Genomic DNA, 19,052 nt, shown 5'->3' with positions numbered 1-19,052 from the left:
CCTCGGCTCCTCCGCTCGCATCTCCTATGGGCGGGACTAAGTCTTGAGGATAGGAGCCGAGGAGGGGAGTCGAGGAGGGGAGTTAGAGAAATGAGAAAGGGCCCCAGATGGCCAGATTATCTATAATGTCTGATGTCAAACAAAAAGGTTTCATCAAGCTATAAAACTAGCATACCGCACCGCTATCGAACAACGCCGACACACCGTCCTCGTCCGATCCACCACCCGCACTCCATATTTATTGTAGTCCACAGGGAACCCGAAATGTTCCCGGCACACAGCTGATTTAAAAGAAGCAGGTGGGTTCTAGCTCCTGTGTGTTATCTGAAATTACTTGACTAACTTTTCTTCTTCTTGTATTTTGTTCGTTTTGTTGTTGTGTTTCTTCTTGTTCTTCTTTTGTTGTTTAAGGGTCGGCTGGCAAACAGCTTTTAGGCGCAATACGGCCCCCTGGATTATAAATAGTGTAATGGATACTGCCCTGAATGACAGGCTTTTTTCCCAAAAGGCGTATTCGTCGTGTGACTGCATGTGCAGTGCCGAACCGTGACGTCCGAACCGTGACGGTACGGGACGAATACGGATACCTTTACACCCCTAGCGACTGCCTTTCTTTTTATATTCCAATAAGAACCCTTTAGATCCTCCACTGCCCTGCTTTTAGAATATACAAGGGTATCACACAAGAGATCTGGGGAGGCTGCGTTGTGTTTCTACGGCCCTAAACTATGGAACAGCCTCCTCGTGGATCCCAAAACAGCAAACTCCCTTGAAAATGTTTAAAAGCAAATTAAAAATCTATATTTTTCTAGTATGGCTTTTCATTTGGATTGACTTTCAATCGTCACTAGTATCATTGTCTATGTTTTACTGTATTTTTTCTGCTTTGCTTTTATTTTACATTTTTAAAAATTTTCTTTTTAAAATTGTTTTATTTTAACATATTATCACAGTAGAGGTTTGATCTTGTTCTGTATTAATTTTAATATTATTGTTGTGTTTTCTGTGAAGCACTTTGGGCTGCTTTGTGCATGAAAGGTGCTATACAAATAAAGTGTATTATTATTATTATTATTATTATTATTTCATTATGGATTATTCTCCAGATTGTTTAAATCAACTACTTGTTCTGTGTATCAAATTACAATAGTGGAATAATGAAACGTGTCCAGCCCAGTTACTCTACGTCCAAAGAGATGTCTTTAAATGTCTGGTTTTTCAGTCAAAAACAAAGATATTCAGTTTATTATGTTGCTTACCAGAGAAAAGCATTTGAGTGGTTAAAAAACTGCATTTTGCCCAAAGCTCTTTGTAGCTTTACAGATCTATTATTCAAATAGTTGTGGATCTACTTTTTCTAATGGTTGCAGCTCTAACTTTGGATCCTCAAAACTATTTTCTACTCTTGTTATTCATTCAAACCATCTGCTTTCACCTTGTCTGACACTGAACAAAGCTTGTAAAGTTGTTTTGTATGTTGGGATTTCTTTCCTGTACATCTTTTAGTCTGATTTTACATCACAGAAGCTGAGTACCAAACCATACTGTTATAGTACAAAACAATGTATCTGAACCTTCGAAATCCAATCAACTAGTCCATCAACAGAATATTTTTGATGATCAATGAACAATTAGAGTCATTACTCAAGCAATAAAACAAAACATTTGATATATCCTGAGAATTTGCTGGTTTTTATACGCATGTCATCAGTATAAATGCCATGTTTTAGGGATTTGGACTTTTGAAATCTTGACATCATTTACTAACTGTTATCAGGAGCAAAAGATTTTAAACACAGATAAGCTTAAAAACAGAGGAAAACTGTTCAAGGTTATTCCACAGTTATATTATCTTCTCACACTATATAGGGGCCAACTGAAGATCATCACAGGACACATATTGTTGGATAGGTAAGGAAACCGTGCAGCGAGTGCATGACTATCTAAATCAGATCTAAAGAAATATTGACCTAGAAAATCCAGGTACATTCCAGATTTGGTAAAAACGAAAGAAAGTTAGGCAGAGCTGTTAAAGCAGAGCTGTTAAATAACAGATCTGTAAATATATCTATTACGCCACTTGGTAGCATTTTTGTAAAGGTCCATGCAAATATTTGAGGTTTAATGGTGTGTTTATGTACACATGTAAAGTTTCGCCATTTAAGAATTTATAATCCATCTCAATTCAAGAGATATGGTATGCAGTAGGCAATCAAAATGCTCATGTAGTGATACAAAGGATAATGTATGGAAAAATATATGTAGCTGAATAACTCAGATATCAGAGCTTTATTCAGTTGAAAGCTTCAAACAGTGTTCACAACTTTGACAGCATGGTAAGTCATGTGATGGATCAGACACAGCATGTAAGGCAACATCTCATTAGATGCCTGCATTAGTGCAGAACGCAGCTGCACGTCTTCTCACTGGCCACAAAAAGCGTCACCACATCACGTCAATTCTGGCCTCACTGCACTGGCTTCCAATTAGGTTCCGAATTGATTTTAATTTTAATTTACTGTTTTAATGTATTGTCTTCTCTTTGCTATCGCAGTAAAGTGTTTTTTATTGCATGTACAGCACTTTGGCTCGACCAAAAATCGTTTTTAAAATGTGTTATGTAGATAAAACTTGATTTGAAAGTCTGAAATACTGAAGACTTGAAATACATGAAAAACAGGGATTGACAAGGCAGTACATTTACATTTTAAGTGAGTAAAAACAGATTCACAAGTGGTTTGCTCTGGGAAATGATTATTATGTTATGGATAAGTGAAGGGAAAATCATAAAAAACACAAGTATGGAAGAGCCTAACATGTAATGTTTTCATCTGGACATGTAACAGTCCACAACACGACTCTTCTACATAAATTAGCATGTTTCTATCTGCCATTCATACAGTTAAATAATAAGATAAATCCAAAAACAGAGCTTTAAGATAAGTGTCATTGACCGTACACATACATATTCATACAAAAGTTTCCTTGAGGTATCCTAAAAAGCCAAATATCCAGGCAGCATGTGGGGCAAAATTACAGTCTAACACTGTAGACTACTGACATAAATGCAAACCAGTGATTGACAGGACAGTATAGGTTTGCATTTTTAAGTGAGGAAAAACAGATTTAAATGTTTTCCATCAACAGCCTAGATATGATTTAATGAAGGAAGAAGCATAAAGACACAGGTATTGTCCTTTAAACCACCAGAGCCATGGACAGGTATTGTTTACAGCTGGACATGTAAGATAAGGAGTTAAATACACTCTCCACAACACTACTTACCTTCCACATAAAGTGCCATGTTTTCAGCTGCCATTCCAGCAACTCATACAGTTCAATAATAAGAGAAATCCAAAAACAGAGCTTCAAGGTAAATATTCCATTCACTGTGAAAGTGTCATTGAAGGTACATCGCGTTAATTAATATTGAAAAAAGTTTCCTTGAGGTATCCTAAAAGCCAAATATCCATTCATCCGGTCACGGTGATCTATCTGGGCATCCTCCAAATGAAGTCCTTCAACATGAATAACTCGGGTCTAGCAGGATCCTTTATTGCCTGCCTCTCATTTTCCTAAGACGACGTCACAATTCTTGCCTTTGTAAATGACTCCCTACCTCTGCTAATGTTTTTCTTTTCGCCTCGCCCCTTGGTATCATTTTATTACCTTTAGTCGTATTATACAACCCAACAAAAGTCCATTATTAACCGGTGATATGCACACTAGTGACCCCCATCCGCATGACCTGTCTGACTTTAGAGGAGGCTGTGGGGATAAATGAAGGATGGATACATGTGTGGACTGAATGTACTCATGGACATAATTCAACATTTACGCAGCATTCAGTGAGCACCCATTCACATTCATTAAGACAATTCAGTACGGAGGAACACAGCACAAGGGAAAAAAGGACCATTATCGATCTAATAAGAAATACTGTACTAGATGCAAAACTAGAAGCAAATGATGTTTTATATAAATAGATTTAAAGATGTTCCGGAATCCTTACTGTGGGACTGTATGATGCTGGCTGAAGAAAAGTCGATGGCCTGGTCCTGCAGCAATCCCGCAGAGGAGATACAGAGGTATATTTAGTATTATTAAACACAGGCTTTCCACCCTAAATCATCTGGCTTCTGTTCCCCTTGGTCATCGCAGTGAAACGTTTAAAAACAACACTTTAAAAAGGTGGTTAATTGGAAGATATTTCACACAACAGTAACATTCCAGGAAGAGGCGTTCGAGGAAGGTCGCAGCCAATGAAAATGCTTCATTCCCCGTGACGCAGAGCTGTCGACCAATAGAATTCTGCAACGTACGATTTGATATCCGTGACTTAGAATGTTGATATAGGAAATACTCCTAAAAAAAGATAATCTATTTGTACTGATATTTATCTTTGGGTAAGAGCTTTAAAGTACTGGGTTCTTTTGGTAGTATATCCATATATGTGTATATATTAGTAGACTGGCCAGAACGCCACCACCACTTGAGTGGGAAACATGTTTAAGTAGATGTGTCCCTGTAAATGATTGACCTTATAAGTAAACAACGTAAACAATGAAACATTCCGAATTTGACTAGTTTCAAATATTACATAATCATTTATTATGCTGCTAGCAAGGGGTAAAGGGTAAAATAAACTAGGAAATGCTGCCCCTGCCTGGTGAAACTGTGACAATGACTGCACTGTAGCTTAGTTTCTTATATGCAGTACAATACAATGCTTAACTAAGATATATTTCTCTAATAAAAGAGTGGGTTTATTTAAATTATAATATCACAAATGCTACTTTTATCTCAGGGGGCTTTAAGGTTTATACAACACATGAATACGCCGGAAATTCCCGGTGTTAAAATATTTATTGAAGAGAGAAGAGTCACTGTTTTTCTCCTTGCACTGTGTTATACAACTTGACACAAAGCTTCCAAATAAAAGTGGGACTGGTCAGAGGACATGAAATAAAATATTATAGCAACTCAAATATATTGTTTATACACGTGCACTTGTTGAAACTTTAAGAGCAATTGCTATAAATGTTGTCGTATCCACAGAATACAAGGCTACCAAGCAAAGCAACATTGTGTGAAACAGGCACAGACACATTCATGAATAAATATATAAGTGATATAAATGTATACATACATTAATGATATTTAATAATTATTTTTCTGTTTTATTCTCAACCTATATTTTTTTATTTATATATTCCTTTTTTTTATTTCCATATTTATGAATTTTTTCTTGTTTTTATTCTGGTATTTATTTATTTTCCTGTATTCATCCATCATTTCTTTTTTAGATCTGTTCGGTCCTCCATACCCGTGTGCTGGTTGTGTGAGTAAAGGTACAAATGAAATCCTAATCAGATCACAACAAGACCTTTAGTTGGGCGTTCATTGTTTTAAAAACACATTGGTGGTCCAGAGGTATATGAGTTGGTTTTTCATGCAGGTGCTCGAGGTTCAACACCCAGGAGAGGGACATCTTTTGTCTTCTGCTATGCTGATGTTAAATCTGGAGAAATTGTCCCCACCACATTTTCTAACAAAGTGACGCCCATGCCAGCATCAATAAGAATCAATAACACAACCTTGATATTGTTGTCTATATACCTATGGGCATAGAACAGTGATATACAATAAACTGGTACTTTCACCCTCCATACTTCCTGGTACAAACATAAAGAAAACCTGGAAGTATTACATCTACATTTTCCTATAAAATTATCAACATACTTTGAAAATTAATGTAAAATCAGCAAAGAGAAGTGGAGTTTTTAATATTTTATTATTTGGTTTAAAAGTTATCCATCCCAGTGTTGGAGGACTTAGTACATCATTGACTAAATGTAACAACCATCCATGTTTCACTTGGAGAAAAATTATTGTAAAATAGCTTGTAACAAATTTGGTGGACTTTTAATATAGAGTTATACTTGTGCGTAGTGAAGAGTCTCGTGTGTCTTTTAAATAAACAATATGCTTTGCAATAGCCAAAGTAGACAGAAAATGTACACAACCATTAAATGTGTGAATGAACGTACAATCAACCCATTACTGTCTCCGTCCGAGAGCTCTGTAGCTGATTTACATTTTTGAAAAAGGTGCACATAAGGGTGCAAAGGGTTAGCTTCCCAACGCACACGTGTAATTCCATCTTTACACTCATAAACACTGACTCACTCTCCTATACATACACACACAAAGTAATGCAGGGATTTATGGAGTGCTTTATCACAGGCGTGCGTCCGGAGTGTTGGGTCTGTCTAAGTGTTGGTTGGTGGGCTTTGCCGGGCCTAGTCACACTCCCAGGAAGGACACAGCTGTGTCTCTCTCCTCGATCAGCTCGGCTGCTGTGGCCTCCATTTTTGATCGGGAAAACTCGTTGATGGTCAGACCCTCCACAATCTTCCAGGACTTCCCCTGAGGAAACAAAATACATTTGTACGTTTTGTATTTTGGAACACAAGCTTCCGACAGAAATGACGTAGTTCCATGCTAGCTACAGTATTAGATAACAAGGTTAGATGAGTTTTACCTTGATCTGGACAGGGAATGAGTAGATAAGGTCTTCAGGGACTCCATAGCTGTTCCCAGAGGAGTAAACCCCCATGGAGATGAACTCACCCTGAAAAAAAGAAGGAGATACTGATTGAAACAGCCTTTCAAATAGGATTGTCGGGAGTGGTATTTGGTTATCACAGAGATTAGGAAACACTTAACGCTAACATTTCCCAGAGCACAATGTAACGCGTCTGAAATCAAAGACACAAGACTTGACTTCATCTTCTTCTAGCACCAAGAACATCAGCAGTACAAACAGCCAGATAATTAATTTGTCACACTCCTAAAACTCGGTGTAAATTCATGAATGAGCACCAACAGAGAAATATGCACGTGTGCTCTTTTTCTCAGATTTATGAAGACATGAATACCCCATGGTTTGTGTAATATGTGCACACAATTCTAACCTCTCAGGTAGGCAACACAAATATGTAGGCACACCCTTAATACTGTATCTACCTTCATACTGTATACAACCCTTAATATAAATACCTCGATAAGCTACATCAGTCTCAATTACAGGAACATCAAATCATATTCTGTTTCATTGGGATGAGGATTGGGGATTTGTGTTTGTTATTGTTGCTCACTAAGTAACAGCCACTTCTCAACAGAATGGCAACAGGCAGACATTCTCACGTCATTACTGTAGTATAAATAAATATGGTGTTTACCTCAGGGGTGCCGCACCAGATGTCTCTCATGTGGTCACAGATGGCCTTGGCTGCAGACATGGCGCTGGACAGCTTCCTGGCCTTGATGACGGCAGCGCCTCTCAGCTGCACTGTCTGCAAAACAGGAACATGGACCATCACATGAAACAGTGGCAGTCAATGGGATTGTGAGCAGAATAACTGAGCCTATCAGGATAGTGTTATTAAGCTGTGCGTCTAGTTTTGTTTTTATTTGTCAAGGTTTTGAGATAATGTCTGCAAATCCTATGGAGGTTTAAAGGTGGGGTCTGTAATTTTGGAGAAACCAGCTCGAATGCGCAAGAATTTGAAAATACACAGCCGGAAAAAATCTGCTTCAGAGTTCATTACAGAGCCCCTCCTCCAACACACACGAACGAACATGACCAATGAGGGCACGAGATAAGTTTGTGCACAGATGGAAGGCTGACAGGCAGGTAGGCCATCCAGTTATTTTAGCCGGGCCGGCTCAGATGATTGGTCGTGCTTTTTACAGCGCCACGGCTTCCACAGATGACATTTTTTTATGTATTTATTGTCAAAGCATTTCATGTATTCATTGCTATCGGGATGTTAAGAGCATTCCATGGAATATAACAAAAAGTGTATCTCGAGCCGGTTTCTCAAACTTACCTACCCCACCTTTAAAATACATATTTGAAAGATGAAATAACTTTTATTCTGAAACTATTACTTTTGTCACTTTCAGTCTCTTTACAAGATTTACAAATGACATAAAAATACATTTGATGTAGTATGTTTCTGTGTTTTTGTCATGTGACATTTGTTTGACAGGCCAGGCTAAATGTCATCAGATTTTGTTTTTGAACCGTGTGATTTTCATATACTTTAGCAGACCTGCAGAGTATTGGTTTTCTCATATTCTGCATTTTAAGCATCAGTCACAGGAACCATGTCGAAATATATCTCACAGTCCAATATTTTCAACTCACAGCGATGAAATCTCCTTTGAGCCAGGCGTCATCTTTGACGGCATCAAAGCAGGCGAGCTCGCTGCTGGGCATTTTGACCAGGCAGTGGTGCACGTCGGGGTACTGGGTGGACGAGTGGTTGCCCCAGATGATCACATTCTTCACATTGGTTGCAGGGACGCCACAGCGCATCGCCACCTGCAGGACAGGAGAACAAAGTCAGGTTAAAGTCTGGGAATCTAATATGTAAAGACAAGATGGAAGTACAAACAGTAGTCTAAAGGATGCTACCTGAGAGCGGGCCCTGTTGTGGTCCAGACGGGTGAGGCAGGAGAAGTTCTCTTTGGGGATGGAGGGAGCAGACTTGGCTGCAATCAGGCAGTTGGTGTTGGCTGGATTTCCTACAACCAGCACCTAAAAACACAACAACAAATTAAAAATAAAACCATAGGGACTCGTCCTTTCTAACTTAATGTAACCTCATTATTGTAACAGCTCACTTATAATCCTGTCATTTTAATCTGTAAATTACTTCTGTGTTATGAATTCTAATCTGTATGTAAAGGGTCTTTGTGTACCTTAAAAAGTAAAATAAAATGTATTAGTATTCATATTGTTCCTTTGGATAGAGTAACTTGATTTAAAAGCTGCCGTAGGATCAAAATGCTATTCTTACACATCCTCTTAACAAGCAAACTTGTAATAGGCTTTTTAGGATAGAACAAATATTTTACACAGCAACAAGAGGGCTCTGAAAAATGGCGATCATCCAAACAATGCAATACAAGCAATTTAGCCAGAAGCACAATAGTTTAATCTACAGCCTTCGACACAAGTTAAAAAAAGGAGAGGGCGTGTCGTTAAATGTGCAGGTCTAAATTGCCTCTCAGTACCTTGACAGTCTTCTTGGCGTACTTCTCCAGGGCGGATCCCTGGCTCTTGAAGATGGCCACGTTGGCCTTGAGCAGGTCCTTCCTCTCCATGCCTTCCCTGCGGGGCATCGAGCCAACCAAGATGGCGGCGTCCAGGTCCTTGAAGCCCACCTCCTCCTTGTCAGTGGGGACAATCTCTGTGGAGAAAGAAAGGGAAAGCATTACTGGTTGAAGGTTTATAACCATTAATTCACACTGTTTACTCCTTTACAAAAAGTTACTTTACGATAAAACTTGAAGCACAAGGTTTTACAGTTTTGTCAATGATTTTACTAACTTTATCCGTCAAGGTTTTGAGATAATGTCTGCAATGTTTCTGAAGATTTAAGCATAAAGAAAATCACATCTGTTTCTTGGCGTGCTAAGGCAGCTCCCAGGAGTTTCAACTTTCTTCTAAACTGACATTTATTTTTGTTCTTCAGTATTTTTGTTTTCCACCTGAACATGACACACAGGTATTGACTATCTCTAAAGCAAAAATACATTTTTGGGCCCATTTGTAGCTCATATTAGTGCCATTTCTAGGCCAGGTCTCACTGTTAAACAGAAACAGGTTCTCAGTTGTATTGAATTAATGTTTGCATCAGGTATTCCAAATAATGATCCACTCCCTTAAACAATCATACCAGAGGAAACCAAGTTAGCAGCCAAAGTCTTGTCAGTCCACATGTCTGACAATTCATAACTGGGACATTTCTCATCCAAAACCTTTTGCACCCTTTCTAAATGTCACACATTTGGTCTGTATCCCATGTGTGAGCAGTACTGTACGGCTGGGCCAATCTCAGTGCATGAAGCGTAGTCTTTGCAGCACAGTTGGTTAATACAGGGGCCTCTCACATCCCATGTCCAAACAAAGCAAAGGACAGCACCAATACAAAGGAAAGATTCCAGGTCACAATGGAGATGGCACATAATGGCGCCTCACGACTGATGTCATGATGGCGGTTACACTGATGACACCAAAAGTCCCAATAAAAACCAGTGCATATAGTTATCAAGTGTCTTTGAGAAGGAAATAAGTCCGAACCTTTATTAGCATTCTTACAGTGACAGATATTTGGTCCTCGGAGAAAAAGCATTACAAAAATCCAAAGCATTAAAATGTATCCATCTCCAATATTTACGAGAGCTGGATACCAAGTGGTGAATGATATTCTGAGAGGTGTAGTAACGTATAAAAAGAGATTTTATTCGCATCCCAATGTTTTATTCCGGATTCAGCAACTACTGTATGATAACATTTGTCCGTCCTATACTGGTCATATTATGTGATCATTTAAATTAAATGTATTTATGCATGTTTAATCCTTCATGGGATTGACATATAGCCTCGGTGGGATCAGTTGCTCAGCTACCACTGGATATCATAAGCGGACAATCATCAGTGCCTTAGCATACCTTATTCTTTTAGAAGACAGCATATGGTCACAATGAATAGGCTTTACCATATAAATAGTATAGTAACAAAAGGATAGGATGGAAATAGGAGGTAAAGTACCAACACTCTTTAAAAGAGTGATGATAAACAGCAAATGAGTGAGTTTGGGAAACACAGACCGGAATCCTTTGACACAAAGAGAGGATATCCTTGGTGCCAATTATCAAAACATTACAGCAAATATGAATAACCTTCTCTTGGGACAACCAGGCAGAAGTTGTATTCATTCAAAAAGTGTAGACAACTTAAAAATCAAAACAAAAAAACTGTGCACCTTATCTTTACCCCAGAATCTCCTTGTAACTACAATTGCTCCAATGACAGGATGTTAAGGGGAACAGTGATATTCAATTCAAGTATTTCAATAACGTATTATGATGTTATTAATAGTGTTTAGTTGTTACCTCTCAGAAGTGGGAGGGCACAGTCCTGCAGCTCCATGACGACACCCTCCAGGACCGGCAACATGGGTGTAATGTCCAAAAGGAGCAAGATGACTGGCTGACAGAAGAAAGAGGGAAGGAAGTAGGATGAATGGTTTGAAATGAACAAAAACATGCTGGAATTTGTTATTAATGTATTTGACATCTAAATTCCCAGGCATAATGACAGGCCAGTAGGGAATTAGTTGTTTCTGGAACAGTGTGGAGGCTTTAAGCCATTTGGATCACTGCATGCGCCAAATAGATCAAGTTATTTTTAAGTTGGCCTAAGAGCTTCGTACAAGATCTATTTCATTGACTTCAAGGTCAACCCTGGCTCATCAAAGGGCGCTTAAACTCGTGAGTGCAATCTGATCACTTCTCAGTGGGGCAATATCTGTTCACTGTCACCCCTAGATTTGAACTGTAAACATTTGTGATATTTACAGCTGTTTTGCCTGGGGCTCTTGGTGTCCTGTGTGTCTCTTGTGATACTGAACTTACACTCCCTAATGAGATAAGGGAATTGAGAGCATGACAAAGCCTTTCCTTACCTGATCTTTGCCAAAGACATCTCCCTTGGCAATGCTGAACAGCAGGGAATAGGCAATCTGCCCAGCAGCGCCGGTCACCAGAACTCTAATAGGCTCAGACTGCAAGGCAAAAGGTAAAAAAAACAGTGCTGTTAGTAATATTAGCATTGATTTCACAGAGGGGCATGACAGTGACCCTTTAATTGTCCAGTGCACGTGGATGCCTGACTGGGTGTCTATTCTTGTCAACAGGATTTACTAAAGCAGGGGGGGGGGGGGTCACTTTAAAAATAGACTGTGCTTTTCCATACAAGTCTCAATGTTGCATATCAAATGCAGGATATACTTTTTCAAGTTCAACGCCATCTTTGTCATTCAATACCCCTGAAAATGACTTAAGTAGCTACACAAGTGACAAAAGGATACATCAAATGTAATAAACTCCAACGGTTAGGTTGCGTCATGCTGTCAGCCAGAATGCAAGAATAGTCCAAATCAACTTTGAATAACTTTGCACACGTTTGTGAAATTCTCATCGTTACAACCGGAATAACTGTGGTTTAATCTGCGTTAGACATGCAATACCAAATACCTAATAAACCGATATATTCGCTAGCTGTACTCACCATGTTCAGACGGTAGATTGAACTGCTCTCACTCCCACTTATCGCTCAACCAGCAGGTCACACCTATTTAAGTCCTGAGAGCATCACGACACTTGCAAACATCTGACGGCAGATTTTACATCCGGGTAATTGTAGTTTTGAATACTAGGTAATGTAGTTCTTTGTCAAAAATGAAGAAGTTATCCCGTAAAAGAAAGGGGTGCTATCGGTCATATTTGAACAACTTATGCTATACAACCAGGCTTTCATATGTAATGTCTGTTTATTGAGCTAACTAGTTGCGTTTCAGGGTCGCTAATGAGCTAGCTGGTTGCTAATGAGCTAGCTGGTTGCTTGTCGTTGCTTAGCGACCAGTTCGACCTGCCTCAGGAGTACAGTTTGTTTATACTTTAGCTTAGCCACTCGTTAGCAAGAAAGACCAACATGTGGACCGAAAAGAGGCATCAACATAAGTTATCGATATGAAACGTAACAATAACTGGTTGGCGTCTCAGTGAATAACAGGTTAAGTTTGGATAATGCTAGCTTACTAGAGCAAACCGCTACTTCACGTGTTGTCTTTATCAACCAAACATGGCTTACTATTTATGTTTGCTGTGAAAGCATGGATGTATGTGTGAAAGGCATGATGTAGGTGTTATTAGTTTGATATCTACTGAAGCTGAGCAGCCAAGGGGAGAGCACACACTCTTTTACTTTGCTGTCTTCGTCACTGCAGTATTTGAGGTAAGTTAATGATAGCTAACTAACCTTTCTCATCTCTTTCTTCCTCTCTCAGTCTGAGTCTCAATCTTCATCCCTCTTCACTATTGTCAATGCTGTTTATCAGTGGTATTGTATTGAAGTACATTTACTCAAGTGCTGTATGATTTCGGGGTACTTTGGGGAATTTAAGACACCTTTTACTTCTACACCACTACATTTATTTGACAAAACTAGTTACTTTACAGATTCAGATTATATATTAGATTCTAAGGTTATTAAAAGTAGCTCTACATTTACCAGTTGCAGTGAACAAAATGCATCAACAATAACAATGCAGTAATTGAATATACATGATTCTGAATTAACTTTTACTTTTGGTACTTTAAGTGTATTTTAATGCCAGTTATTTAGTATCTTTTACTTAATAAGATTTCATGCAGGACGTTTACTTTAACAGAGTATTTTACACTGTTGTAGTTTTATTTTTGATATGAAACTGTGCTTTTTTTTTAGAACATGTAACAGATAACAAGAAAACAAAACAAGAACAATTAGTTGCCAGCAAACATATAAAGCAAATTCTTAATAAACAAACTACAAGGCTGACAAAGAGTAGGAACATTTATATGGCAGAATATAGCCTAACTATGTACCTTAGTGTTAATCAAATATAGATACAATATCAGAACAATACTGCTCATCTTTGGTTCTTCAGCAGCATGAGATGCGTAAATGTTTTGTTTCTACTATGCTGTTTTGAGTTGAGAGGACCCCTATAGAGGCCCAGTGTTAGGTGAGGGTGGTTATCAATATTTCATGGCCTCATTACAGGCTCATTACCTGACTCCAACAAAAAGCAGAGGAGATGGTGTTACACTGAGCTGGTGTCAGACTGTGGTCTCATGTGGGCTATAGCTTGGCTGGCTCTCTGCAGTGTTATGACGCGACCTAATTGTGGTTAAAACCGATTAACTGTTTGTGGCAAGGTTCTACTGCTTGAAATATTCACTGATCTATTATTCATCCATGTACAGTCGATCTATCATTCTTTCATCCTTATGACACAAAATGATCTCAAGCCAGCACTTATTCTCCATCCAAAGCCCAAAACTGGCCGTAATGTTAAGGTGTTCACCTGCCAGTGACAGGGGCTGACACAGACCCTTCCCTCCTCAAAAGGCTGTGTGTAAGAGCCGCCTGATTCAGAGACGTTTGAAGCAGCTGCCACAGCCTGGCAGGGTTCCTCTCAGCTCACATTTACCCCTCTGTGTGGCAGCTTGTCTGTCAGGGGTGTCAGTATTGGACAAACAGTTGCTCAAAGCTGTCTGTTGGCTGCATGGCATACTGCTGGAGGATCATACTCTGGCTGTATTACATTTATTGGAGGGCCTTCAAATATGCCTTGCCCTACTTTTTATAGTATAGTCTTTTGTTCAACTCTTTTATTAACGGGGTATAATTACTGTCAGTTAGCTATTAACTGGTATGATATCTAAGGAACATGAATGACCTGTTTTTTGATTGTACGTGGTGCATTTTCTTCACGCTATGAAGTTACAGGATCAAGGTTGCCATGCAAAATTATGGATTAAAAGGGTTTTCTAGGCCTGAAAAGTAGTTTTTTCTACTAATCAACATTAAAACTACATTGCATTACTATAACGACTCGTGACAGTTCTGACTTTTCATAAACTCGCATTTGAAAGAGTCTGTTTTTGCTGTAACTGTAATTTACAAGTGAGTCTCCAATGTTTATTTTCTTCTCTGTCCCTAGTCAGGTTCACATGAGGGGATTAGGGCAGGCTTCGTCTTTGTAAAAAGGAAATCAGAATGAATCTAAAAACAGCAGTGGCACACATGATAATATCTGGTGCCAGTGTGCCACGCCGGCCTGATCCTCTGTGTGTGTGTGCTGTGAAAACAATCGGCATTGTGGGTGTTTTGTCCCGCCCACCAGGCCAAATTGGAGCACCACAGAAGCGAGGGGAGTGGGCTCACGTGCACAAATCCTGAACTGCATACACGTAGTAACGCCTATACATGTGCACACATACACTCTACCGTCACGCTTAAAGGTGTAAATTCTCGATAAGTTCATGACACGTCTCTTTCTCTGTACAGTGTCTGTCTCCTCTGCTGACCGTCCTTTGTCCACTCCATCTCCTCTTTTGTTCCCCTTGTCATTTCACCTCCCTCACCTCCACCCTTTTCTGTCCTCTCCTACTTTATCTCCTCCTATTCTGCTCCTGCACTTGTCCCTGCAGAGTGCACCTGAGTGACCCTGTTACGTTGGTGTCTGGGAGGCAGATAGCCAGCACACCCACCAGCCTCCATATCACCCTCTTATCTGCCGTGCTAGACCAAATAGCTCTCACAGTGTACAGGCAGACATGGAGAGATAGCAGTTGCCATTCACACGAGTACATCCACATTAAATACATAAACAACACACAAACACAACAAAAAATTACACCATCATCACTGCTATCTCCAATCATATTCAACGTTTGTATCCCTGTGCCATCACCTTGTTTACTTTATGACATATCTGTGTCTAAGCGTTGTCATATTCCTGTCTTAGATAAGTTGATGAAGCTTTAGATCATAGCAGCAGATTAATTGTACTTTTTTTTCCTGTCCCTTACATTGTCGTGCAGACAGCAGCTCTGTTTAAAATGAGCCTACGTGACCTGGTCCCTGTCCGTGTCTGATATGTGCAGTGTCCGTGATTTCACACTAGGTGTCAGTGTATGGCTGTGGTTGGTGATTCTTGGATGTTTCTTATCATAGCCTTTGAAACTGGTGTTGATGGATATGTGGTGAAGACTCTCCGAAAACACTTGTTGCTGCAGCAGTCGTCTTGCCTTTAAGAACCGGGCGTATTACTGAAAAATCAAATTACCAGTTGTAATTATCATTCAGACATTTGGTACGTGTGCAAGCGAGTCATTTCACACCCTTTTGCTGTTTGCCAACAAAAAAAGGTGCAAGAGTTGGCTTGTGTTTTTGACGGCTAAACCACAAATTGTCCTAAAACCTGAAGTGCCTTTACCTCAGATATGGGAACAGTTTAAATATGTATGATTGCTTGCTCACACTTGTGTGGTGTAGCAACCTAAGCAAGCAGTGAAATATGCCTCTTTGCTTTTTTGAAAACCAATGTGCTTGAGGAGAAAACAGGGAAAAGGAGAAAAACTGAGAAAACAATATCCGAACGTGATGGCATTCACGCTGTTAAAATAATTCACTGCAGAAAAAATGTATCCCTCTGAAAGTTCATTTATTAATGCAGCTTTCGTTTTAATTTGTGTCCTTTCAGTTTTCGTGGTAAGAAAAGCGTGATCTATCTGAAACGGTCATGTCATGTGGAAATGAATTGCGTACCTACTTTAAGTGGGAACATGTTTCCTACATTGTCAAATGTTGTGAGCTGGCTCTTTGTTTCATGCTATTTAATTCCTGTATCACCAAAGTTGCACAAAATCAATCAGCCTATCATTTTTTAATAACTCAATGGCTTACAAAATATATTTTCCTGTCCTATTCAACGCAGGACATTTTCTGTCTCTGAGCTGAGATATCCTGAATTGCTCGCTTCCAGAAATAGCCTGCAGATCCATTTGAGCTGTTGTTATTGTGCTGCTCTGGCACTTTTAGGACGCGGCCTGGAGGCGTACGACTGTTTCCAATCTGCCTTGATGTACCTACTACCTCTGTGAGTTTCTCTCTCGCTGATTGTCTGTGATTGAAACCTGAGAAGGACTTTGTTTCGAGCCAAGTATTGACTTGCTTCAGGGGAAAAAAGACAACCAAGCCCTCAATCAGCGAGAACACAGACCTCTGCAAACACACCAACTAACTTCCTGGCACTGATGCAAAACTATTCAATTAAATCTCATACTATACACACAGCGAGAAGTGTTTTCTCCTGTGAGTGAGCCTCAACCACACTCTTCCACTCTCTCTGTTTGCATAAGGAAATGGTCCGTGAAATGGGTTTGATGGAATCAAACTACATATTAAGACAAATACATATTTCCCAGCAGTTGATGGACTGATTGATAGAGCCGTGTCTTCATTTCCTCTCTGAGTCACCACCCAGAAGGTCTTTATCAGAGACAGTATGATGAATGATTAAGGCTTGGCTTGTTTCAGACAGGAGAAGATGTGTTAACTTGTCTTGTTGTGATCTTTAATAGTTCTTGGTGTGAGTTTCTGAGGTTCTTAATATGCAAATATTGTTTTGTGTGAGTTTGTGTGCTTCTACAGTATCTGCCACAAGGGGTCACCAAACTGCCACATGTTCTGCATCTCCCCTCCCTCTCCATCCCCTCTGCTGTAGACATCAACAAACACACTTTTTTGAAAAACTCACTGAAGGATGACCGACAATGCGGCAGCAACAGTGTCCTGGATCCACAGCCAGGGTGGAAGGTGGAGCACGTTTTGATCAATGCAACTGTTGTTTTAGCATAACAAGGCTGGCTGACAAACCCCCCTGACCCACACCAACCTCAACACCTTTCATTAACCTCAAAACCCAAATCCATCCAACTGGACCAGTCACAGCAACTTGCTGCCGATGCTGGCGGTCACACGCTNCTGTCCATCAGACAGAGGGCTGCTGTGCCTCCTGTCATCATTAATGGTCATCTCTTTAAAATGACCACTCAGAGGAGAGGAGTTCTCATTCCTCTACCTTTCCACACAAGGTAGAGGAATGAGAACTCCTCTCCTCTGAGTGGTCATTTTAAAGAGATGACCATTAATGATGACAGGAGGCACAGCAGCCCTCTGTCTGATGGACAGATGTGTTCATGACGACTTATATATGTACTTTTAATTCATTCACAGTGCGGTATAATGAGACAATAACAGGCTACAGATGCGGACACATACACACACACACACACACACACACACACACACAAACACACACACGTATGTATTTATATAAATATATACAATTTCAGAATCAAACAGAGCACTCTCATAATAACGTAACAATATCAGAGACTGGATATATCCCCTCCCCCTCCCCTCTCCCCTCTCTGGTCGCTACAATGAGGAAAATAAATTACGGGCCAAAAGTTTTATTTACAAATAGGCTATTAAAAGTAAGCAGAGGACAACAAACCAAATGAGACCTGTCTGTCCGCTGCATATGCACACACTGTACCACACACACCTAGAGATGTAGCACTTCATTTCAGACTCCAGCTTACAGCTTCCTGCCTACGACCTGCCTAAGACCAGTATAGAGGAATGTTAAGCCCTCCCACATGTGAAGCACTAAATGGTTTTAGAAAAATATCGACTCTTTGTTTGTAGATATCTACTAAACTAAAGCAAATACAGAGAGTAGGCCTGTTATACTGAGTGATATATATTATACACACTGCTCTGCTTTCTGCACAGACCTCACAGCTGTTCTCACTGTAAACATCGCGTCGCGATGAGAGCAGAATAAAATAATATCCAGGGGATGCATGCAGAGCTGTCATTGGCTGAGATAAGTCCGGCCGTGCGTCACGACTCTTTGAAACATCTCTGTTCCCGGAAATGCATCCACGAAGGAGCCGTGGAGGACCGTGGAGGACCCATCAGTGTATCCTCGGTTATAGCTCCTCCAGAGAGCCTCCTCGACGCTCGATCCTCGGTCCTCGAAGTGCATTTAGAGAAATTAGATGTCCTTCAACATGGCGCGCTGAAATTCATATCCGGGTCACTACCGGAGGACCGAGGAGTCGAGGAGGGGGATTTGATTAAATGAGAAAGGGCCATAGTGTGTGGTATTGTTTGTGGTTTGTTTTTAACTGTTTAATACAGTTAATTATTCAAAATGTCAGAGTTCTTTTTTTTTTAAACTGAAACGTGCACTACTGTTCAAAATTAAATAACAACAAACCTGGAATTATGCATTTGGGAGTTTTTTTTGCTTTTTCTTGTTGTAACAAACCCGTACCGAACCGTGACCCCCAAACCGAGGTACGTACCGAACCGTGACTTATGTGAACCGTTACACCCCTAGCAGTCGCTGAGATAAGAAGGTGTTAGGTGATGTAAAGTTTTTGTAAGTTAATGATCATGAAAGGAACATGTTAGAGCAGGGGTGTCAAACTCAAATACACAGTGGCCCAAAATAAAAAAAAATGGGTACTAGTGGAGGGCCGGACTGGTTCAATGTTTATTGCAAAAC

The 19,052-nt window shown here is 39.9% G+C and overlaps 1 protein-coding gene across 1 annotated transcript; it reads right to left on the bottom strand.

Moving 5' to 3' along the window:
• Positions 1-5,775: 5,775 nt before the first annotated feature.
• LOC104942001 (malate dehydrogenase, cytoplasmic) lies at positions 5,776-12,235 on the bottom strand. The gene is made up of 9 exons (XM_010767186.1): positions 12,149-12,235; positions 11,544-11,642; positions 10,972-11,068; positions 9,088-9,263; positions 8,486-8,608; positions 8,216-8,392; positions 7,245-7,358; positions 6,545-6,634; positions 5,776-6,429 (listed from the first exon to the last, which is right to left on the bottom strand). Exons 1-9 carry the CDS (start codon positions 12,149-12,151, stop codon positions 6,307-6,309), a joined length of 1,002 nt encoding a protein of 333 aa, XP_010765488.1. The 5' UTR covers positions 12,152-12,235; the 3' UTR covers positions 5,776-6,306.
• Between the last annotated feature and the right edge of the window lie 6,817 nt (positions 12,236-19,052).

Source organism: Notothenia coriiceps, unplaced genomic scaffold, assembly GCF_000735185.1.
Source record: "Notothenia coriiceps isolate Sejong01 unplaced genomic scaffold, NC01 NC01_scaffold00004099, whole genome shotgun sequence".
In the NCBI taxonomy this organism is placed as follows: domain Eukaryota; kingdom Metazoa; phylum Chordata; class Actinopteri; order Perciformes; family Nototheniidae; genus Notothenia; species Notothenia coriiceps.
This window is presented reverse-complemented; position numbering and strand designations above follow the sequence as displayed.

What these genes read in the sequence shown, in the direction of transcription:
- LOC104942001 (XM_010767186.1), bottom strand. An exon ending in ACGCCAAGAAGACTGTCAAG is followed by an intron (nt 8,609 to 9,087) that starts GTACTGAGAGGC and finishes TTGTGTTTTTAG; the next exon opens with GTGCTGGTTGTAGGAAATCC. An exon ending in TCTGGTGCGGCACCCCTGAG is followed by an intron (nt 6,635 to 7,244) that starts GTAAACACCATA and finishes TCTTTTTTTCAG; the next exon opens with GGTGAGTTCATCTCCATGGG.